Below are 25,629 nucleotides of genomic sequence, written 5' to 3'. Positions count from 1 at the left end.
GTTGTAAGCAGGGGCTACTCTTCATTGTGGTGCACAGGCTTCTCATTGCAGTGGCTTCTCTTGTTGTGGGCACAGGCCCAGGCTCACAGGCTTCAGCAGTCGCAGCATGAGGGCTCGTTAGTTGTGGCTCATGGGCTCGTAAGCTCAGGCTCTGCAGGCTCTGTCGTTATGGCACAGGGGCTTACTTGCTATGTAAGTGGAATCCTCCCAGACCAGGGACTGAACCTGTTTCCCCTGCACTGGCAGGTGGATTCTTATCCACTGGACCACCAGGGAAGTCCCCACTGGAATTCTGATAGGTCTTGTGCTGGATCTGTAGATCACTTTGAGTAGTATTAACATGTTAAAAACTTTCAGTCTTCCAATACATGAACATGAGATGTCGTCCCATTTTTTAGGTCTTCTTCAAGTTCTTTCAACAAATTTTATAGTTTTAAGGTTTCAAGTCTTTTATATCCTTGGTAAATTTATTTCCAGCTACTGTGCCAATACAATGCCAAGATACCATCATCTTCTGGTTTGACTTTGTTATGTTTATAACTCCTGCAAAGTTAATATTTTAATATATAGCTGCATTGCCAGAGGCATCCAAACAATAATTAAAAATTCCTCTCACACTAACTTTTATCAACCCAATAAAACAAACTAGTTCTATCAGGGTTTTCCAAAAAATATTTTAAAATAAGTTTTTGCAAATAAGGTAAGTCAGAAGATTCCTTCTCGGAGAAGTCAGTAGACAGACTAGGTTCTCAATTACAATTTACAAGTATATCACATGAAAGAAATGGATACAATCATATACAGCAATTCTAAAAAATATTATATCTGCCATTTCTTCCAAATCATTATGCTAAAGTGATTTCTAATTTTGCTTACATTGAGCAGATTAAAAATAGTTTCAAGAATTTCCTGGTGATCCAGTAGTTAGGACTCAGTGCTTTCACTGTTGGGTCCGGGTTCAGTCTCTGGTCAGGGAACCAGGGATTCCACAAGCCAAATGGCCTCATCAAAAAATATAAAAAGCTTTCAGTTTGGATATTCTGAATAAATTAGCTAGCCTCTAACAAAATCATTTTCCTGGATGTCAATTTCAAAGCTAATGAGATTTTCTTAAAACTTTGTATTTCTTTAGAAATGAATGAACGGGGTTGGTTGGTTTGTTTTCTTAAAACCATGTTCATTTATACCAAAGACAGAATTTCCCAAATATTCCAAGGATCCTACTGAAAATAAAGTAAACTTACACTTGTCATACGATGGTGTAAATAATTGGTTTTTCACTTTAGTTGAGCCATTTCTCTGCTCTGTCAATTCAAATTCTGTAATATCTGTTGATCTATTACTATTGTTACTGTAGTTCAAGACCAATTACCGCTTTTCTGGACATATAACAACTTTCTAACTGTTTAACCTACAGTCTATCTCTAGCAGAACTGATTCATTCTACAAGTGAAATAAAACTAATATTTAATGGTAAGATAAGAAAAATTTTAAATATAAAAAAAAATTTCTCTGCTTTTTGGCCTTCTCTTTCCCTTCGATTGTGCTTTGTGATCTGCATTATGCATAGGCTTCCCCATGGGCAGAAATACCTGCTCAACCATGAAAGCAACATTCTCCAAGCTCTAACAAGACCAGTTAAAAGATAACATTTCCTCTGGATCTTGTAAGGGGGTCAATTCTAGCAGATCTGGATTGTGTCAACTGTTAATAATATGTCATGTAATGTATAGCACTCTGTTTCAAAAACTTATAACTGTGCATTGATTTCTAACGGGTGTTAACAGTTCTCAGAGCTTTCTGAGATGCTTTTCTAGCATATAATCCTCAATTTGGCTCAAATAAAAATTTTCTTTTCTTTCTTAGATCGACTGAATGTTTCCATATTTACCAAAGGCACAGCTCTGATCACATCTTCCCCACCTTGTCCTCCACTAAGATCATAAGTGTCCTATGCTCTAACTCCAAACCAGATTTCTTGCTTTACCTTGCTTCCTACTGGATCCTTGCAAGCAGGACTACCTCCTGATGTGTTACCATTTCCCATCTCTGAGCTGTAGCATATGCTGTTATTTACCCTCCCTTTGGGCTTCCTTTGTAGCTCAGTTGGTTAAGAATCCACCTGCAATGTGGATCTGGGTTCAATTCCTGGGTCGGGAAGATCCCCTGGAGAAGTAAATGGCAACCCACTCCAGTATTCTTGCCTGAAGAATCCCATGGACAGAGGAGCCTGGCAGGCGTCCATGGAGTCACAGAGTCGGATGACTTAGCAACTATACCACCATCACCACCCTCCCTTTTCTTCTCCCATATCCAAGCAGCTGAAAAAAGCTGATCCCAAGTCAAGACTTAGTAAAAATAGCAGTTCCTACCAGTAGTCTTCTTTAATTCCCCATCAGAACTAATGTGACCACTCCCTTTTTTGAACTGCCATAGCACATTTTTTGTATTTCTTATATGGCATCATCCACATCCAGCTCTGGATCTGATTAATATCACGTATTCAAGCCAGACTGCCTATAATACAATCCTGGCGTAGTTACTAACTAGCTTAATGACATTGGGCAAGTTACATGATTTCTCTGTATCTCAATTTTCTCCTCTGTAAAATGGGATAATAAAAGTAACTATTTTATAATTATGAGGATTAAATAAATATTAATAAAGTGCTTAGAATAGCACCAAGAGCATAATAAGTTTACTTGTTAAATAAAATCTGTATGCTTGTCTCCTCTACTCTGATTATAAAACTGCAAAGCAATCTTCAAGTCAGTAGCAAATAATTCCATTGAGTATATCTTATGAGATAATGGGATTCAGACCTTCCTAAGAGCTCATAAATTAGTGACAAAGACATACTGATAAAAGGCAGGGAGACAATTTCTATAACAACAGTATGTGCAAAACAGAGAACATATATGAAGTGCCAACCATGAGCCAGGCATTGAGCTAAATTCTACGTGGGTCTTATCTTAAAAGAATCATTTTAGCATACCAAGTGAAATGTACATGAGCTTTTTTCCCTGTGTTTCCCACCCCCAGAATCTAACATTCACGCAATCACAAACACCATTAAAAGAATACAATTCTAGAGGAATTCCCCTGTGGTCAAGTGATTAGGACTCAGTGCTTTTACTGCTGGGGCCTGAGTTTGATCCCTGGTGAGGGAACTAAGATCCTGCAAGTGGTATGGGTCAAAAAAGAAAAGAAAGATGGGAAACAGAGGAAGGCAAAAAGGAGTGATACTGTCTGGAGAATGGAGAATTAAGGTTTCCTAAACGGTTTAACCTTTGAATTGGCTATGAAATCAGGTACAGAGGAAGAACACTTTGGATAAAGAAAAAAAGCATGAGTGAAGGAAGAGATGCAGAACTGAGAAAGGAACACTGAGCTGAATGACAACAGGACAGGTGGAGGAATGTCCTTTCCTGGAGATGTTTCAGTTCAGTTCAGTTCAGTCGCTCAGACATGTCCGACTCTTTGTGACCCCATGAACTGCAGCATGCCAGGCCTCCCTGTCCATCACCAACTCCCGGAGTTTATCCAAGCTCATGTCCACTGAGTCAGTGATGCCATCTAACCATCTCATCCTCTGTTGTCCCCTTCTCCTCTTGCCTTCAATCTTTCCCAACATCAGGGCCTTGTCAAATGAGTCAGCTCTTCGCATCAGGTGGCCAAAATAATGGCGTTTCAGCCTCAACATCAGTCCTTCCAGTGAAAACCCAGGACTGATCTCCTTTAGGATGGACTGGTTGGATCTCCTTGCAGTCCAAGGGACTCCCAAGAGTTTTCTCCAACACCACAGTTCAAAAGCATCAATTCTTCGGCACTCAGCTTTCTTCACAGTCCAACTCTCACATCCATACATGACTACTAGAAAAACCATAGCCTTGACTAGATGGACCTTTGCTGACAAAGTAATATCTCTGCTTTTTAATATGCTGTCCAGGTTGGTCATAACTTCCCTTCCAAGGAGAGAGCGTCTTTTAATTTCATGGATGCAGGGAAGATACAAACATTTGTCCTTCTAATTAGCTGCGGTTCCCTTGTGTGGAGAAGCTAGCATCCACCTTCTAGGCCTATGGGTCTACATATCGTGAACCATGAACCTTCACTCATTTGTGTAGCAAATGAACATCTAATGTGTACCAGGCTTTGTGTCAGTACTTGGTTTATTCAGTACTGAACAATCTTCCCCCACAGAACTCATATTCTTGTGTGCAGAGGGGGAGGGAAAAAACTAAAATACATTAAATGTTAGACACTGGTAAGAGCTATATAGAAAAATAAGGCATGAAGGGTGACTAGGAGTACTGGCAAGTGCCACTTACTACTGGATACTTAGGAGAATTCTTACTGAAAAGAGAGGGAAAAGCCACGGGACTATCCAAGGAAAAGCCTAGAGCCCTACAGGCACTTAGAACAGCTGGTTCACTGGCTGTATAGCTGCAGCATGTTAGCAAGCCTGACAATTTCAAGGAACATTAATTAAGGACAGTGTGACTGAAAAGGGAGAGGTATAAGGAGTGAGGTTAAACAGGGAGTGGGTTAAGGAGAACAAAGTGTATAGAAGACTTCAGGTACAGTTCTGATTGGGATGAAAGATCTTTGAAGAATTTTGAGCAGAAGAGTGACATGATTTTACTGAGTTTTAACAGGATCACTTGGGCTGCTGTGTTGAGAATAAATGGATGGGGGAAAGGCTGCCAACAAAGACAAGTTAGGAGACTACCGCACAAATCCAAGATTACCTCAGAGCGACTGGCCAAGGGTTGAGAGGTGGCTGGGTTCTAGATAGGTAGAGCCAGCAGAACACAGAACAACAGGCTCGGCTTAGGATATGAAAGAAGACTTAAAGACAACTCCAAAGTTTTGGGCCTGGTAAATGGAAGGATGGCACTGCCATTAATTTAGGGAAGACTGCAAGAGGAAATTCTGAGGGAAGATCAGGAGTTCAGAATTGAACACGCTAAGCTTAAGATGCCTAAAAAAACTAGAGATGTCAACTAAGGAATAAGAAACTCAAGTTGAGGGCTTCTCTGGCGGCCTGGTAGTTAGGATTCCAGGCTTTCACTGCCATGGCATGGGTTCAATCCCTGGTCAGGGAACTGAAATCCTCCTGCAAGCCATATGGCATGGCCAACCAAATAAATAAATAAACTAATTAATTTTTTAAAAAGACTCTCAAGTCTATAAAACAAAGAAGAGTCAGGTTGAAGGAAGACATCAGGAGACTGTTTAAAGCCAGGGGACTGGTTAGATCAACAAGGAAGTGGACAGAGAAAAACAAAACTTAAAGGGACTGAGCCTTTGAGTTTTTCAAGATGAGTGAAAAAGGGGGTCAGAAAGGTGGATGTACAGAGATAGAAATTAAATTTGGGAGATGAGGGATATGGAGGGAGACCAGGGTTTCTTACGGTACTTGAACACAATGAGATTAGAGCTGGTGGCCTCAACGCTAAAAGTAGCAGCAAGTTTGTGAGAGCTAGGAGATAGGGAAAGCACGGGTTTAGCTAGAAATAGTGTTTTGAAGCCACTACTCACCCCTGTCAATGGACATGCAGGGACATGGGAGAGGAGGGGTAAAGACAATCTTACTGTGAACATGCAGTGTTCAGCGCCTGCTGCAGTCACTGGAGAGGTAATAGCCAGGGCTCCCGGGGGATCCTTATATTTTCATTCAACCTGCGGTTAAACACCGTCTTCCATGTTCCACAAGGAACAGCTATGCTAACAGTCAATGGAACAGCACCTCTTTCCTCTGCCCCATTTTCCAGAGTACCTTTCACCAACTCCCTTCATTCTTTTGAAAAGAAGACTATCAGTTCCTTCTCCCTAAGAGAAAAGAAATGTATTCCTTGAAGGCCAAAAAATAAAACATTCCTCCAGCAGATTTTAGGACCATCTGTTCATACTTGTGCTACAATGAACCTTTAAAATTATGCTTTTGTAACTTCACAATTCTCTGAAGCATATATGTAGCTTTGAACTAAAATAACGGAAATTCCTATTTTAGAACTGTTCAGGGAAAAAGAATCTCAAGAGGCCATTCAGCCTAAATTATACAAGTTGTATAGATACACAGTTTCATAGATTCTTGTATATCACAACCAACATTATTTCTCTCTGGTTTTTAGTAAAGAATCAACACAATTTTGTTCCTTTTTGCTTGAAACTCTGACCTGAGGCTACCTCTTTGGTTCTATTCCCCCAGGGATGTGATCAATCAACTGAAAGATTTTATGATAGTAATGGAGAAGGCAATGGCAAGCCACTCCAGTACTCTTGCCTAGAAAATCCCATGGATGGAGGAGCCTGGTAGGCTGCAGTCCGTGGGGTCGCTAAGGGTCGGACACGACTGAGCGACTTCACTTTCACACATTGGAGAAGGAAATGGCAACCCACTCCAGTGTTCTTGCCTGGAGAATCCCAGGGACGGGGGACCCTGGTGGGCTTCTGTCTATGGGGTCACACAGAGTCGGACACGACTGAAGTGACGCAGCAGCAGCAGCAGCAGCTGTGTTTAAAATAAATGACAAAATGTACATATTTAAAGTGTGTAATCTGACAAATTTTGGAATGTGTATATACCCTTATAAACAGCACTTGAAATCACTCAACTCTGTTCTACCGATCTAGACATACATATTATACTAAAATAATACTGTCCTGATTAACATATCTTTAAAATAAGCCTTAACCATCAGATAATGTAAGTGTTTGAATTATGTTCTTTTTCAAAGTTGTCTCAGCTATTCTGGGTCTCTTGAATCTATATATACATTTTAGAATCAGTGTCTCAATTTCTATTTTAAAATAGCTTACTGGTATGTTGACTGGGATTGTACTGAAGCTATGAGTCAATCTGGGGACAAATGACATCTTAACAATATTGTGTCTTCTGATTCAAAAACATAGTTATCAGTTCAGTTCAGTTCAGTTCAGTCGCTCAGTCGTGTCCGACTCTTTGCGACCCCATGAATCACAGCACGCCAGGCCTCCCTGTCCATCACCAATTCCCGGAGTTCACTCAAACTCATGTCCATCGAGTCGGTGATGCCATCCAGCCATCTCATTCTCTGTCGTCCCCATCTCCTCCCACCCCCAATCCCTCCCAGCATCAGTCTTTTCCAGTGAGTCAACTCGTCGCATGAGGTGGCCAAAGTATTGGAGTTTCAGCTTTAGCATCAGTCCTTCCAATGAACACCCAGGATTGAGCTTCTTTAGAATGGACTGGTTGGATCTCCTTGCAGTCCAAGGGACTCTCAAGAGTCTTCTCCAGCACCACAGTTCAAAAGCATCAATTCTTCGGCAATCAGCTTTCTTTTCAGTCCAACTCTCACATCCATACATGACCATGGGAAAAACCATAGCCTTGACTAGACGGACCTTGGTTGGCAAAGTAATGTCTCTGCTTTTTAATATGCTATCTAGGTTGGTCATAACTTTCCTTCCAAGGAGTAAGCGTCTTTTAATTTCCTGGCTGCAATAGTATACCTCATAGTATTTATTTGGGTCTTCAGTTTCTCTTAGCAATGTTCTGTAATTTTCAGCATAGAGGGACTGATGATAATCTGTTCAATTCACCTCTAAATACATCATATTTATGATGCTATTGTATTGTTTTTAAATTCCAACTTCTGATTGTTAGTATACAGAAATACAGTTGATTTTTATACAATGATCTTGTAACTGATAAACTGATTGATTAGATCTAGTACTATTTTGTAAACTCCTTAGGTGAAGAACTGGTAAAGATCCACCTGCCAATGAAGAAGACACAAGAGACTGGGGTTCGATCCCTTGAAGTAGGAAATGGCAATCCACTCCAGTATCCTTGCCTGGGAAATCCCATGAACAGAGGAGCCTGGTGGGCTACAGTCCATGGGTCTGCAACGAGTTGAACATGACTGAGCATGCACACACTACTCCAGGATTTTCTACAGAGATAATCACGTTATCCATGAATAAAGACATTTTTTTTCCAACTGTATTCCTCTAAATTTTTCCCCCTTATTACATTGGCTAGAAGATCCATTGAAATGCTTAATAAAAACAAGAATAGACATCATCTCCTTGTTCCTCATCTTAAAGAACCAGTCAGTCAGTCACCACTGGATATATTAATTTTAGGTCTTTGATAAATTCTTTTTATTAGATTGTAAAACTTCTATTTTAAACTGCTGATATATATATAGAGAGAGATGAGATTTCTGTAGTTTTTTCTTTTAAATGCTTTTCCTTTCTATCCTATTAATATGCTGTTACAGATTGATTTTTTAATGTTAAACCAATTTAGCATTCTTGGAATAAATCCCATTTAGTTATGAAGTATCTTATTTTTGTGTGTATTATTGAATTGGATATACTAAAAATTTGTTATGTATTTATGCAACCAACTATGAGGGATATAGGTCTGCAGTTTTCATTTCTTAAAAATTTTTTCTGATTTTGATACTAGTGGAAGTAAAGCCTCCTCATCTATTTTCTAAGAGTTTGTATACAACTGGTGTTATTTTGTCCTTCCTTCTGTAATAATCACCAGTGAACATATCTAGAGCTGGGCTTTTCTTTGTGAAAGGGTTTACAATAATAAATTTAATTCTTTCAATGTATGCAGGGCTATTCAAGTTACCTATTTTTTTCTTGATAGAAGTATGAAAGTCAACATTCAAAGAATTTGTCCATTTTGTCCAAGGTGGACATGTATTAGTATAAATGCATTCATACTATGCTCTATTGTTTTTTTACTATTTATAGAGCCTGTAATGATAGCCCCTTCTCTCATATCTCATAATGGGATTTTGTGTTTTCACTATTTTTAAGTGAAATATGGGTGATTTACAATACTAATTTCAGGTGTACAACTCAGTGATTCAATATTTTTATAGATTATACTGCATTTAAAGTTTATAAAATAACAACTATACTTCCCTGGGCTGTATAATATACCCTTCTAGCTTATTTATTTTAGAGACAGTAGTTTGTACCTCCTTATTCCCCTATACATATCTTGCTGCTCTTCATTCCCCGCTCCCCACTGATAACCACTAATTTATTTTCTACATCTGTGAGTCTATTTCATTATGTTCACTTGTTTTATTCTTTTAGATTCCACAAGTAAGTGATAACATTACAGTATTTGTCTTTGTCTGACTTATTTCAGTAAGCTTAATATCCTCTAGGTCCATTCATTTTGTTGTAAATGGCAGAATCTCATTCTTTTTTATGGTTGAGTAACACTCCAGTGCACGTGCAAGCATGAGTGTGTATACATACATTCACATATACCATTCATCTGTTGATGGACACTTAGGCTGCTTCTATATCTCGGTTATTGTAAATTATGCTTCTATCAACATTGGGGCCCATGTACATTTTCAAATTACTGTTTTTTCTTCAAATATATACCCAAGAGTGGAACTCCTGAATTATATGATAGTTCTATACTTAGTTTTTTGAGGAACCTCCATAATATTTTCCATAGTAGCTGTACCAATTTACATGACCCCTAACAGGAATCCCCTCTGTACTAGGATCCTCCTTTCTCCATAGCTTTGCCACATTTGTTATTTATAGACATTTTGATGATAGTCATTCTGACAAGTGTGAGGTGGTTCTTCACTGAGGTTTTGATTTGCATTTCTGTGATGATTAGAAATGTTGAGAAACTTTTCATGTGCCTGTTGGCCATTTGGACACTTTCTTTGGAACATCTATTCATATCTTCTCTTTTTTTTTGCTACATCGTGCGGTTTGCAGGATCTTATTTCCCTGGCCAGGGATCAAACCCAGGCCTAGGCAGTGAGAGTGCTGAGTCCTAAACACTGGACTTCCAGAGCATTCTCTTCTGACCATTTTTTAATCAAGTTGTTTGTTATTATTCTTTAATTACTTTATTCATTTAGCTGTACCAGGTCTTAGTTGTAGCATGTGGGATCTTTCAGTTGTGGCATTCTCTGACCAGGGATTGAACCCAGATCCCCTGCATTGGAAGCATGAGTTTTAGCCACTGAACCACCAGGTAAGTCCCCCAAGTTGTTTGTTTTTAGTTGTGTGAGCCATGTATCTATTTTGGATATTAACCCCTTATCAGTCATATCATTAGCAAATTTTTTTCCTATTCAGGGGGTTGTTTTTTCATTTTGGTGATAGTTTTCTCTGCTATTAAAAAACCTCTTACATTTAACTAGGTCCCATTTATTTATTTTTGCTTTTACTTCTTTTGCCTTAGGAGATAGATCTAAGAAAATATTGTTACACTTTCTGTAAATTAGTGCTCAGCCTGTTTTCATCCAGGAGTTTTATGGTCTCAGGTATTACATTTGGGTATTTAATCCATTTTGAGTCTATTTTTGTATACGGTGTCACACAAAGTTCTAATTTTATTATTTTATAAGTAGCTGTCCAGTTTTCCGAGCACTACTTATTGAAGAGACTCTCTTTTCTCTGGTGAGTATCATGCTTCCTTCATTGTAGGTTAACTGAACATAAGTATGATCAATCCTGGGTGTTCATTGGAAGGACTGATGCTAAAGCTGAAACTGCAATACTTTGGCCACCTCATGCGACGAGTTGACTCACTGGAAAAGACTCTGATGCTAGGAAAGGTTGGGGGTGGGAGGAGAAGGGGACGACAGAGAATGAGATGGCTGGATGGCATCACCGACTCTGTGGACATGAGTTTGAGTGAACTCCGGGAGTTGGTGATGGACAGGGAGGCCTGGTGTGCTGTGATTCATGGGGTCGCGCAGAGTCGGACACGACTGAGCGACTGAACTGAACTGAACTGATGTGGGCTTATTTCTGAGCTCTCTATTTGATTCCATTGATCTTTATCTCTTTCTGTGCCAGTACCATTCTATTCTGATGACTGCAGCTTTGTACTATAGTCTGAAGTCAAAAAGTATTATACCTCTAGCTTTGTCCTTTTATTTTCTCAAGATTGGACGGCAAACTCAAGGTCTTCTGTGATTCCATGTAAGATTTAGGATTATTTCTTCTGGTTCTGTGAAAATTGTCATGAGTATTTTGATAAGAATTGCATTAGATCTATAGATTGCTTTTGGTAGTATGGATTTTAACAGTATTAATTCTGTTAATCCATAAATCTGGAATATCTTTCTATTCCTTCAATTTTCATCATCAATATTTTATGGTTTTAAGAGTACTGATCTTTATATCCTTGGTTAAATTTATTCCTGGGTATTTTATCTTAGGTGTTTTAGTCTATAGGTTGATAGGTTATCTATTTTTAGTACCTTAAGGATTTTGTACACTGTCTTGGGAACTGAACTGTTTGAATGAGAAGTCTACAGTCATTCTTATACCCATTGCTCAGTATATAAAGTGGATTTTTTTTTTTCTCTAGTTGCCTTTAAGATTCTTCTCTTTACTTCTGGTGTTAAGCAATTTGATGATGATGATTATAATGTTCCCTAATGTAATACTTTTCATCCTGCAGCTGGAGTTCATTGAACTTCTTGAATCTATATGATTATACTACTCACTAAATTTACAAAATTTTTCATCACTGATTCTTCAAATATCTTCTCTGTCAACCCACGTCTCCACTCTTCTGGGGACTTCAATTACAGAGTTAAGCCATCCAACATTTCTCACATCTCAATGATACTCCATTCATTTCATTTTCCAGCCTTTTATCTTTGTGTTTCACCTTGGTTCTATTCTGTTTTAAAGTTTATTAATTTTTTTCAGCAGTGTCTGATCTGCCATTAATCTCATCCGGTGTATTTTTCATCTCATTGTCATTTTTGTTTCTTGAAGTTTGATTTGGGTTTTTTATATTTTCCATGTCTCGCCTTAAAATGTACAGGCCCTCATCTTGTTGAAGTTTTATTTTAAGCTTGTCAGGTAGGATCAGAGCACACTAAATTTATGGACAACTTTGATCACTAGAAATTATTTGTCCCTTTCTTACTCTGCTGCTGCTGCTAAGTCGCTTCAGTCGTGTCCGACCCTGTGCGACCCCATAGACAGCAGCCCACAAGGCCCCTCTGGCCCTGGGATTCTCCAGGTAAGAACACTGAAGTGGGTTGCCATTTCCTTCTCCAATGCATGAAAGTGAAAAGTGAAAGTGAAGTTGCTCAGTCGTGTCCGACTCTTAGCGTCCCCATGGACTGCAGCCTACCAGGCTCCTCCATCCATGGGATTTTCCAGGCAAGAGTACTGGAGTGGGTTGCCATTGTCTTCTCCATTTCTTACTCTAGATGTTAAGAATATAAATTATTCCTGGACCTTTGAGAAGTGTTCTAGCTGCTCCTTTCCAGTGTTTTTCTCATATACATGCATTGATTAGTAGTCAGTTGAAGACCCAATAAGAACCTCTTACAGATCTCCAGAGTTCTTTTATTTCCATAATCTGTCTCGTAAATTCTAGCCGTCATGGCCTCCCTATATTCTCTTCAACTCAGGGAGCCTCTATACCTCTGCTGCTGCTAAGTCACTTCAGTTGTGTCCAACTCTGTGTGACCCCACAGACAGAAGCCCACCAGTCTCCCCTGTCCCTGGGATTCTCTATACCTCTAGGATCGGGTTAAGTTCCCTCTAACTGCACTATAGCCTGGAAACTAACTCCAGACAGTAAGGTAGGGTAATTATAGGGCTCACCTTCTCTATCCCATTGTTCTCAGGTTTTTGCTTTTTAACCCTCAAATATTTTGTCATGATGTTTAGCTATTTAAGGTAGACTGGTATGTTAGTGTGTGCAAGTGCTGCTATAAAAAATAGCAGCTTAAACAAGTGGTGATGGCTTTAAGTGGTGGCTTAAACAATAGAAATTTATTGTCTCACAATGCTGGAGGCTAGAAATTTCAAATCAAGATGTCAATAGCATTGGTTCCATTTGAGGATTGCAAAAGGAAAGATTTGTTTCAGAACTCTCTCCTGACTTGTAGATAGCCATCTTCTCCTTATGCCTCTTCCTGTCATCTTCTCTTTATACATGTCTAGGTCCAAATTTCCCCTTCTTATACTCAGATGGTAAAGAATCCACCTGTAGTGCGGGAGACCTGGGTTCAATCCCTGGGTTGGGAAGCTCCCCTAGAGGAGAGCATGGCAACCCACTCCAGTATTCTTGCCTGGAGAATCCCCATGGACAGAGGAGCCTAGCAGGCTATAGTTCATGAGGTCACAAAGAGTCAGACACGACTGAGTGACTAAACACACAAGGCATGTTGGATTAGGGCTTTTCCTCTGTAAAGACCCTAAAATCAGCCATACAATCAGACATAATAATGAAACTGATGTTTATGAAAATCAGTTTAGGATAGTGTTTAAGAACAGGGACACTGAAATTAAGAGTGCCTGGGTTTGATTCTAGCTCCAACACTTGCTGGCTCTGTGCCTTAATTTCCTTACCTGTAACAAGGGACTTACCCTACTCATTTTATAGAGATAGCGTGAGATACCTAGAGATATATGTTTAGAATAATACCTGATACATAATATACCCTCAATAGATATTACTTAACACGATGATGAAAATAATGTCTCATAAGAACATGAGTAACAGATTGCTGGGAGAAATATCAATAATCTCAGATATGCTGATGACACTACCCTTATGGCAGAAAGTGAAGAGGAACTCAAAAGCCTCTTGATCAAAGTGAAAGAGGAGAGTGAAAAGGTTGGCTTGAAGCTCAACATTCAGAAAATAAAGATCATGGCATCTGGTCCCATCACTTCATGGAAAATAGATGGGAAAACAGTGGAAACCGTGTCAGACTTTATTTTTTGGGGCTCCAAAATCACTGCAGATGCTGATTGCAGTCATGAAATTAAAAGACGCTTACTCCTTGGAAGGAAAGTTATGACCAACCTTGATAATATACTAAAAAGCAGAGACATTACTTTGCCAACCAAGGTCCGTCTAGTCAAGGCTATGGTTTTTCCCGTGGTCATGTATGGATGTGAGAGCTGGACTGTGAAGAAAGCTGATCGCTGAAGAATTGATGCTTTTGAACTGTGGTGTTAGAGAAGACTCTTGAGAGTCCCTTGTATCTCAAGGAGATCCAACCAGTCCATTCTAATGGAGATCGATCCTGGGTGTTCATTGGAAGGACTGATGCTAAAGCTGAAACTACAATACTTTGGCCACCTCATGCGACGAGTTGACTCACTGGAAAAGACTCTGATGCTGGGAAAGGTTGGGGGTGGGAGGAGAAGGGGACGACAGAGAATGAGATGGCTGGATGGCATCACCGACTCTGTGGACATGAGTTTGAGTGAACTCCGGGAGTTGGTGATGGACAGGGAGGCCTGGCGTGCTGTGATTCATGGGGTCGCGGAGAGTCGGACACGACTGAGCGACTGAACCGAACTGAACTGAACTTTACGTAGACCAAATATCTTGAATAGCCTTGATGAAGGAGATTAGAAAATTTATATACAGTGACTACTTCATTTATTAAAATTACTACTTCAAAAATACTACCTTCTAGCTTTCTAAGCTTAAAGTCTTTCCTTATATGGAAAAAAATGTTGTCTGACGTTTCAGTAAACAAAGCATGCTGCCTGTCATTCTGGTAAACAATGAATGTTGCCTGCCATCAATTCATCACCACTATAGCCACCATCAACAGTCCATGATAAGGGGATATCCGGATGGAGAAAGACAGGATACTGGCCCTAGATGGCTCAGATGCATATCTAAGGAATAATTTCAGTGACCTCTGACTCTTGCATCTTTCCATACTTAGAAAGAACTAAAACATTAACCTGAGATGTCTGGATTTTTTTACACTTAGCAGTAATCTTTTGATGTTCAACTACATGTTTTTTTTCCAGCAAAAATTCCTACATGTCCTGGCTCCTCCTCCCCTACCTCTTTGGAACAGTCCCTCAGAGGTTCCTGAGAGGCTGTCTCCTGGGCTGTATTCTCAATAAGGCCACTGAATAAAACATAATTCTCAACTTTTATGTTGTATTTGTTTTTTTCAGTTGACACTTAGAAGTCCCCCTCTCTCCATAATTTACATATAAGCTGCCAAAACTCAGTTTTTGAAAATTTTACTTTGGTTAAGTCATGCTTTTGCTTTAAAACCTATAAAATCTCTTCATAAATTATTGTATTAGAAGCAAAACGCAAGGTAGAAAGGGAAAGATATATCCAACTGAATACAGTGTCAGAGAATAGCTAAAATTAAAAAAAAAGGGGCTTCATAAGTAAACAATGCAAAAAAAAAAGAGGAAAACAATAGAATGGGAAAGTCTAGAGATCTCCCCAAGAAAATTGGAGATATCAAGGGAACATTTCATGCTAGGATGGGCACAATAAAGGACAGAAACTTTAAGGACCTAAGAGAAGCAGAAGAGATTAAGAAGAGGTGGCAAGAATACACAGAAGAACGATATAAAAAAGGTCTTAATGATGAGATAACCATGATGGTGTGGTCACTCACCTAGAGCCAGACATCCTGGAGTGTGAAGTCAAGTGGGCCTTGGGAAACATTATTACGAACAAAGCTAGTGGAGGTAATAGAATTTCAGCTGAGCTATTTCAAATCCTAAAAGATGATGCTGTGAAAGTGCTGCACTCAGTATGCCAGTAAATTTGGAAAACTCACCAGTGGCCACAAGACTGGAAAAGGTCAGTTTTCACTCCAATCCCAAAGAAGGGCAATGACAAAGGATGTTCAAACCATCATACAGTTCAGTTCAGTTCAGTCACTCAGTCGTGTCCGACTCTCCACGACCCCATGAATCACAGCACGCCAGGCCTCCCTGTCTATCACCAACCCCCGGAGTTCACTCAAATTCATGTCCACAGAGTCGGTGATGCCATCCAGCCATCTCATTCTCTGTCGTCCCCTTCTCCTCCCGCCCCCAACCTTTCCTAGCATCAGAGTCTTTTCCAGTGAGTCAACTCGTCGCATGAGGTGTTGCACTCAATTCACATGCTAGCAAGATAATGCTCAAAATCCTTCAAGCTAGGCTTCAGCAGTATGTGAACCATGAAATTTCAGATATACAAGCTAGATTTAGAAAAGGCAGTGGAACCAGAGATCAAATTGCCAACATTCGTTATATTATAGAGAAAGCAGGGGAATTCCAGAAAAACATCTACTTCTGCTTCATTGACTAAAAGAAAGCCTCTGACTGTGTGGATCACAACAACATGTGGAAAATTCGTAAAGAGATGGGAATACCAGATTACCTTACCTGCCTCCTGAGAAACCTGTATGCAGGTCAAGAAGCAACAGTTAGAACTGGACACGGAACAATGGACTGCTTCAAAATTGAGAAAGGTTGTATATTGTCACCTGCTTATTTAACTTTTATGTAGAGTATACCATGCAAAATGCTGGGATGGATGATTCACAAGCTGGAATCAAGACTGCTGGGAGAAATATCAACAACCTTACATATGCAGATGATACTACTCTAATGGCAGAAAGTGAAAAGGAACTAAAGAGCCTTCTTGAGGGTGAAAGAGGAGAGTGAAAAAGCTGAACACAGGAGCCTGATGGGCCACAGTCCATGGGGTCACAAAAGAGTCAGATACAACTTAGCAGCTAAACAACAACATACAATGAAATATTGTGTATGAAGTTACTTTTCCAACTATGATCATAAGAAATAAAATTACACTGAGTTAAAACAAAAATTGAATTAGAAGAGAAGTGAGTCCGCTAAATCAAGTAAGAAAAATAAGTGATATACAATTGGTAAACTTTACTGAGGCAATGGCAAGCCACTCCAGTACTATTGCCTAGAAAATCCCATGGATGGAGGAGCCTGGTAGGCTGCAGTCCATGGGGTCGCTAAGGGTCGGACACGACTGAGTGACTTCACTTTCACTTTTCACTTTCACACACTGGAGAAAGAAATGGCAGCCCACTCCAGTGTTCTTGCCTGGAGAATCCCAGGGACGGGGGAGCCTGGTGGGCTTCCATCTATGGGGTCACACAGAGTCGGACACAACTGAAGTGACTTAGCAGCAACAGCAGCAGCAGCATCAAACTTTACTGAAAATTAAATGTAATAAATTACAAGAAATACAGTTACTGCTTTTGAACAAAAATTTTTGAAACTTCACAACCATAAAGTTAGGAGGCGGAATTCAGATAACGACAGATAATATGAATGGAAGTAGTCATGAATGTCCTTAGTCAAGTATTGAAATAATTATGGGGGCCTGATAGCTTTTACGGGCTTCTTGGTTGCCTCAGTGGTCAAGAATCCTCCTGTCAATGCAGGAGATGCAGGTTCAGTCCCTGGGTCAGGAAGATCCCCTGGAGAAGGAAATGGCAACTCACTTTAGTATCCATGCCTGGGAAATCCCATGGACAGAGGAGCCTGGCAGGCTACAGTCCATAAGGCTGCAAGGAGTTGGACACCACTGAGCAACTAAACAACAACAAAATGGCCTTTACAAATATACTTGTATAAATAGTTCCAATTACCAAACACAAAGCATCATCGTGCAAACATCAGGGATAAGCATTCATAATGTCTAATTCATCTTTGTATTTTATATTACAGAATATATTTAATAGATATCTATGAAATAGATAATAACACTTCAATGAGAAATAAAACAAGCTTTCAAAGCATACTTTAAAAAACTATTTAGGGTACAAATTACATAAAAATAGTTCTCTTAAAAAATTTGACTCTACGTAGTTTGGTATAGTTTCAAGGTAGGACTATCCAACAGCTAACTGTACCCAGAAAAAATTAAGCACTCTTTCTCACTACTATTTTCTAGTGTCCTGAAAAAAACCATCAGACAGAAAGCATGGGGTAAATGTTTTCTTCAAATATGTCTTTCCCACATAATAATACTGAGCCCTGAGCTTATAAGTCCAATAAGACATTTCTGTGATTTTAAGTGTATATCAAGTACAAAAATAATGTTTACTGAATTTACAAATAACCAAGTGAATAAATGGCAGAATGGGAAAGGAAAAAAGAAAGGAAGAAGGGAAAGTAAGAGAAGGAAGGAAGAAATTATTTTATACCCAAAATAGTACAAGAAGTAATTGGGGAGTTACTACCCTGCCTAATAAAACAACAAATTTTAACATATCAAACTAAGTTTTAAAATTCCTCTTTTAAATCACAGTGATTACTATTCTACACTTCAGAATTGATTTTAAGAAATTTTAAAATTCAAGTAGTACTTCACTTGGCAAATAGGCAAGAACAGTGCTTACATAATTCTGTTAATATATGCATAGTATGCACAATTTCATTTTAGTTACAAAATACAGCTTAATTCAAGATGCAATCATTTGCTTTCAAAATTTTACTTAAAAATCATTTTGGGACTTACACAGGTGAGCTATGCTTAAACATTAAGGGTAGTTAATAATATATACTTACCAAAAGAGGGAAAAATCAAAAGATCCCACCACTAATATGATAAAGTTAATTTTATACCTCAATCAAAATGCAAATCTGCTACTGATCATCAGCACCAAAAGGTCAAAAAACAACAAATGACACAACCAAAAACTAAGTAAGACAAATTTTACATCTTCCTTTCTGCTATGAAATTCTCTATCACTGATCTATTCATATAATATTATGAACTGATTTCACTGTCAATAAGTTAAAATTTTACATGCAATCATGTATTTTTCAACTTCATTTATAATGTTCAATTATGAAAAAAATCATAGTAAATCTTACCTCATTGTATCTGTTGCTGGGAATTTTGATGCAGGTTTTCCGAACTTCCATATCAACCACCAAACCTTGAACTACTGGCAATGTATACTGGTAATTTCTAAAGTCCTGGGCAAAAGCAGATTGAAGTGGAATAAAGAATTCATCAACGGCAGGATCTGATTAACAGTAATAAAATTAGCACAAATGAAAAGAATGCCAAAATTAAACACTTTTGAATTAAATAAATAAATTCATTCATTTAAATAATAAGAAAATGCATGATAAAAACCTCACTGTGTGTATTCTAGCTCTCCAGTTAGTCTGTAAACTCTCACGGGGAAGCAGATTAAGACATTTCATATACCTTTATATACAATATTAAACAAATATTTAAATGTTTATCCTGCTTTATCAGCACCTGACATTTTCTGTATTTATTTGTTAACTGTCTCCTCCCTATGAGGTAAGCTCCAAGACAGCAGAGATGATTGCTGGTTTTGTTCTTGTTATATCCCAAATGCCTGGAACATGCTGGGAACTCAGTGAACATTTATACACTAAAACACACACATACACCACATCCAGTGTGGCTGAAACAAAGTGAGCAAGAAGTGGCAGGAGTTGAGGTCAGAGTGACAGAACATAGCTAGATTTCACAGGGTCCTGTAGGTCATAAAGACCTTGACCTTTACTTTGAGATGATTTTCGACCTACTGTAATGGAGCTCTCTAACTTTCTTCTCTGTAAAGAACAGATGGAAAAGGAGCAAGAATCGAAGAAAGGAGATCAGATAAACACAATAAAAATAATCCAGGCAAGAGACAGTGATAACTTGAATCAAGATTTTAACAGTTCGAAAGGCAGTCAGAAGTTATCAGATTCTAGATATATTTAAAGAGAAAACAGACAATATTTGCCCTTAGGTTGGATGTGGAATGTGGAAAAAAAAAAGAGTAAAGATGATTCTGAATGGTATGGCGTGGGCAAGTAGAAGACAGGAGCTGCCACCAACTGAGATACAGAATATGATGGGGAGGGGAAGGTGGCAAGTTAGAAGACTGCAGGAAAAGAACTGAGAAAGAATGATGTCCTGTTAACTAAGAGCAGAAAATGTGTAGATGCTCGGAGGTTGTTGGATGGAACTGTGTGAAAATTATCTTCTGATTGCTTCTATTCATTCAGGGAAATTGGGGTTATGTCATCAGCTGAAACGGAGGAAAGGAGAGGCAGCACAGGAAATATGAAAAGAAATCACATACAAAACGTCATATGGGGAGTTAGGAATGTATTAGGGACCAGGAAGGCTTGCTGGGTAGGTTCAAGAGCTTCCTTAATGGTACTGGTCATGAATCTAAAATGAGACCCATGGGTAAGCTGCTCTTTCTGTCTTCACTCATGTTTAACTTGGATGGAAGTTAAGAACGAAGGAAGAGTCAGATCTGCACTGGTAAAATCAATTGATTTTTCAGGTATGACCTAAATCAAATCCCTTATGATTATAGAATGGAAGTGACAAATAGATTCAAGGGATTAGATCTGATAGAGTGCCTGAAGAACTATGGATGAAGGTTCATGACATTGTACAGGAGGCAGTGACCAAGACCATCCCCAAGAAAAAGAAATGCAAAAAGGCAAGATGATTGTCTGAGGAGCCCTTACAAATAGCTGAGAAAAGAAGAGAAGCTAAAAGAAAAAGAGAAAAGGAAAGATATAACCATCTGAATGCAGAGTTCCAAAGAATAGCAAGGAGAGATAAGAAAGCCTTCCTCAGTGACCAAAGCAAAAAAAAAAAAAAAAAGAGAGAGAGAAAAACAATAGAATGAGAAATAGTAGAGATCTCTTCAAGAAAATTAGAGATATCACGGGAACTTTTCATGCAAAGATGGGCTCAATAAAGGGCAGAAACAGTATGGACCTAACAGAAGCAGAAGATATTAAGAAAAGGTGGCAAGAATACACAGAACTGTACAAAAAAGATCTTCATGACCCAGATAACCATGACGGTGTAATCACTCACCTAGAACCAGACATCCTGGAATGTGAAGTCAAGTGGGCCTTAGAAAGCATCACTATGAACAAAGCTAGTGGAGATGACGGAATTCCAGTTGAGCTATTTCAAATCCTGAAAGATGATGCTGTGAAAGCACTGCACTCAATATGCCAGCAAATTTCGAAAATTCAGCAGTGGCCACAGGACTGAAAAGGTCAGTTTTCATTCCAATCCCAAAGAAAGGCAATGCCAAAGAATGCTCAAACTACCACACAATTGCACTCATCTCACACGCTAGTAAAGGAATGCTCAAAATTATCCAAGCCAGGCTTCAATAGTACATGAACCATGAACTTCCAGATGTTCAGGATGGATTTAGAAAAAGCAGAGGAACCAGAGATCAAATTGCCAACATCCACTGAATCATCAAAAAAGCAAGAGAGTTCCAGAAAAACATCTACTTCTGCTTTACTGATTATGCCAAAGCACTGACTGTGTGGCTCACAACAAACTGGAAAATTCTGCAAGAGATGGGAATACCAGACCACCAGACCTGCCTCCTGAGAAATCTGTATGCAGGTCAAGAAGTAACAGTTAGAACTGGATGTGGAACAACAGACTGATTTCATATCGGGAAAGGAGTATGTCAAGGCTGTATATTGTCACCCTGCTTATTTAACTTATATGTAGAGTACATCAGGCGAAATGCCGGGCTGGATGAAGCACAAGCTGGAATCAAGATTGCCAGGAGAAATATCAATAACCTCAGAAATGCAGGAGACACCACCTTTATGGCAGAAAGCAAAGAAGAACTAAAAAGCCTCTTCATGAAAGTGAAAGATGAGAGTGAAAAAGTTGGCTTAAAACTAAACAATCAGAATTCTAAGATCATGGCATCCGGTCCCATCACTTCATGGCAATAGATGGGGAAACAATGGAAACAGTGACAGACTATTTTTTGGGGCTCCAAAAGGAAATGGTAACCCATTCCAGTATTCTTGCCTGGAGAATCCCATGGACAGAGAAGACTGGTAGGCTACAGTCCACGGGGTCGCATAGAGTCGGACATGACTGAGCGACGGAACGGACGGAAAATCACTGCAAATGGTGACTGCAGCCATGAAATTAAAAGACGCTTGCTCCTTGGAAGAAAACCTATGACCAACCTAGACAGCACATTAAAAAGCAGAGACATTCCTTTGCTGACAAATGTCCATCTAGTCAAATTATGTTTTATTCCAGTAGTCATTATGGATATGAGAGCTGGACTATAAAGAAAGCTGAACGCTGAAGAATTGATGCTTTTGAACTGTGGTGTTGGAGAAGGCTCTTGAGAGTCCCTCGGACTAAAAGGAGATCCAACCAGTCAATCTTAAAGGAAATCAGTCCTGAATATTCATTGGAAGGATTGATGCTGAAGCTGAAACTCTAATACTTTGGCCATCTGATGTGAAGAACTGACTCACTGGGAAAGACCCTGATGCTGGGAAAGACTGAAGGTGGGAGAAGAAGGGGACAACAGAGGATGAGATGGTTGGATGGTATCACCAACTCTATGGACATGAGTTTGAGCAACCTCCAGGAGTTGGTGATGGACAGGGAAGCCTGGCATGCTGCAGTCCACGGGGTCGCAAAGAGTTGGAAATGACTGAGTGACTGAACTGACTGAAAGGTGCTAAGGCAAGTAAATGACAAGTGATACTGAAATGACTGGATATGCAAATAGGGAAGAAAAGAACTTCAAGGAATGCCTCACAAGCAAAAATTAACTAAAAAGGGATCACAAACCTATATGTAAATCATAAAACCATAAACTTTTGAAGAAAGCATAGGGGAAAATGTTTGTGATTTACGTTTTAGTCAATAATCTCTTAGATATGCTATAAACAGAATGCCCCATAAAAAATAAACAAACTGGACTTCAACAAAATTAAAAACTTTGGTTCTATTAACAACATTATTTTAAAAAATGAAAAGATGATGTACACACTGAGAGAAAATATTTTAAAATGATACAAATCTACCAAAGGACTTACATTCAGAATACATGCTGCTGCTGCTGCTAAGTCACTTCAGTCGTGTCCGACTCTGTGACCCCATAGACAGCAGCCCACCAGGCTCCCCTGTCCCTGGGATTCTCCAGGCAAGAACTCTGGAGTGGGTTGCCATTTCCTTCTCCAATGCATGAAAGTGAAAAGTGCAAGTGAAGTTGCTCAGTCGTGTCTGACTCGTCGCGACCCCATGGACTGCAGCCTACCAGGCTCCTCCATCCATAGGAATACATGAAATACTCTCAAATATCAACAATAAGAAAACAAAACCATATCTTTTAAATGAGCAAAAATTTGAACATTCATTAGAGACATAAAGAAGACAAAATACACAAATAAAAAGATGCTCTAAATCACTCATCACTGGAAACATAAAAATTAAAATCACAAAAATTAAAACCATTAGACTTCTATCAGAATGGCAAAAATTAAAAACTAAAAGAGCAATAACAAGGGTTGACCAAAAAAAAATATTCTTGTACCTGATGAATGCAAAACATTGCAGGCATTTTGGAAAACAATTTTACAGTTCCTTATAATGTTAAATCCTGACAGCTCAGCTGGTAAAAAATCCACCTGAAATGCAGGAGACCGCGGTTTGATCCCTGGGTCAGGAAGAACCCTGGAGTAGGGATAGGCTACCCACTCCAGTATTCTTGTGCTTCTCTTGTGGCTCAGCTGGTAAAGAATCCGCCTGCAACGCGGGAGACTTGGGTTGGGAAGATCCCCTGGAGGAGAGAAAGGCTACCCACTCCAGTATTCTGGCCTGGAAAATTCCATGGACTGTATAGTCCATGGAGTCGCAAACAGTCGAACACGACTGACTGATTTTCACTTTCATAATGTTAAACATACAATATGACTCAACTCTCCCACTCCTAGAAAACTAATAATCTCAGATATGCAGATGACACTACCCTTATGGCAGAAAGTGAAGAGGAACTCAAAAGCCTCTTGATGAAAGTGAAAGAGGAGAGTGAAAAGGTTGGCTTGAAGCTCAGCATTCAGAAAACAAAGATCATGGCATCTGGTCCCATCACTTCATGGGAAATAGATGGAAAAACAGTGGAAACAGTGTCAGACTTTATTTGTTTGGGCTCCAAAATCACGGCGGATGCTGATTGCAGCCATGAAATTAAAAGACGCTTACTCCTTGGAAGGAAAGCTATGACCAACCTTGATAATATACTAAAAAGCAGAGACATTACTTTGCCAACCAAGGTCCGTCTAGTCAAGGCTATGGTTTTTCCCGTGGTCATGTATGGATGTGAGAGTTGGACTGTGAAGAAGGCTGATCGCCAAAAAATTGATGCTTTTGAACTGTGGTGTTGGAGAAGACCCTTGAGAGTCCCTTGTACCGCAAGGAGATCCAACCAGTCCATTCTAAGGGAGATCGATCCTGGGTGTTCATTGGAGGGACTGATGCTGAAGCTGAAACTGCAATACTTTGGCAACATCATGCGACGAGTTGACTCACTGGAAAAGACTCTGATGCTGGGAAAGGTTGGGGGCGGGAGAAGAAGGGGACAACCGAGAATGAGATGGCTGGATGGCATCACCAACTCTGTGGACATGGATTTGAGTGAGCTCCGGGAGTTGGTGATGGACAGGGAGGCCTGGCGTGCTTTGATTCATGGGGTCGCGGAGAGTCGGACACGACTGAGCGACTGAACTGAACTGAACTGAAACATTCACACAGAATTTAATCATGAATGTTTATATTTATAGCAGTTTTATTCAGTTGCAAGAAACTAGAAACCCACATATCCATCAACAGGTGAATGAATAAACTGTAGTTCACACATACAACACAACCCTACTCAGCAATAAAAATCAATCATCTATTGATAACTGAAGGTTACCAGAGTATGCCACAGCTAAATATGCCCCTTGTTAATCAGTCTTTGACCAGTCTAATTTAGAGGACCTCAGCCAAAGAACCTGAGATGAGTGGAAGAGAAAGATTTTATTTCCTTCTCAACAATACATATAACATAGATTAATCAAAAATGTATTAAGATAAGTAAAAGAAGCCAGACTGAGAAGGCTACATACTGTATAATTTCCCTTACAGGACAGTCTGAAAAAAACTAAAACTACAGGGACAAAGGATCAATGATTATCAGACATTAGAAGTGCACCAGCAAATATTCCAGAGTGACAGAACTGTTCTATAATTCAATAGTTAGAGTGGTTGTAATGTAACTGTTACATGTGTGAAAACTCTTGGAAATGTACTCAAAAAAAGGTGGCTTTTACCATACATAAAATTTTTTTAAGTTTTAAAGAAAGAGGTAGATTTAAGCAGGGTTTACCTTTTGCCAGGCTACCACAAGACACAGCAAAAGAGAAAAACTAACTAGAATTATGTAAAAAAGTGATTTGATGATGAAACTATGGAATCAAAATATACAAAAACAGAAAAGCAACAGGAGTGAGAAATAGTGAAAAGGTTTCTTGAAATCAATAGACTGCAGGATCCTGATAATCTAGAGAAAGTGATGATGTAGAGTGAGATGTTTCAGGAGATAATTCAACAAATGTTTGTATAAATGAAATGATAGAGACCATAGAAACCTTAGGCTGCTGTTGCTAGATTACAGGACATATCTTTCCTCTTCATTCCAAAATAAATTACAACCTGAAAGAAAAATTATCTTGCAGAAAAATGAGACTAAAATCTAAAATTACCAAGGAAGGACAAAGGGGTGGGGGCTGGAGTAGAAGAATATAGAGAGATATTATATATTAAAATGTAACTTAGAAATTTTCATTTCTGCCCAAGGTGGAGGAAAGCAGACTGGATTAGCCTCATGTCTTAAACAACCAAAGACCGCACAAAACACATGGAACAATGATTTTCAAGAGAGGGAATTTCAGGTAACAAAGGACAGTGATCCTTGAGAGACTGGAAACAAACAAGATGAGCTCTGTGACTGCCCAGGTTATGCT

General features: G+C 39.2%; 1 protein-coding gene across 6 annotated transcripts in view; it reads right to left on the bottom strand.

Annotated features, from left to right (window-relative positions):
* ZFYVE9 (zinc finger FYVE-type containing 9) overlaps window positions 1–25,629 on the bottom strand; it is a 189,735-nt gene that overhangs the window by 17,801 nt on the left and 146,305 nt on the right. For 5 of the 6 annotated variants that reach the window (XM_088835291.1, XM_088835290.1, XM_088835292.1 and 2 more), the window contains one exon: window positions 18,658–18,762. In XM_088835291.1, coding sequence (XP_088691417.1) covers window positions 18,658–18,762 — 105 coding nt within the window. Of the gene's footprint in view, window positions 1–17,067; window positions 17,256–18,657; window positions 18,763–25,629 lie in introns of those variants that run through there. The other variant, XM_088835295.1, reaches the window with a different exon arrangement.

This window comes from Moschus berezovskii, chromosome 4, assembly GCF_049115385.1.
Source record: "Moschus berezovskii isolate FMDL1 chromosome 4, NW_MosBer_1.0, whole genome shotgun sequence".
Classification (NCBI taxonomy): Eukaryota; Metazoa; Chordata; class Mammalia; order Artiodactyla; family Moschidae; genus Moschus; species Moschus berezovskii.
This window is presented reverse-complemented; position numbering and strand designations above follow the sequence as displayed.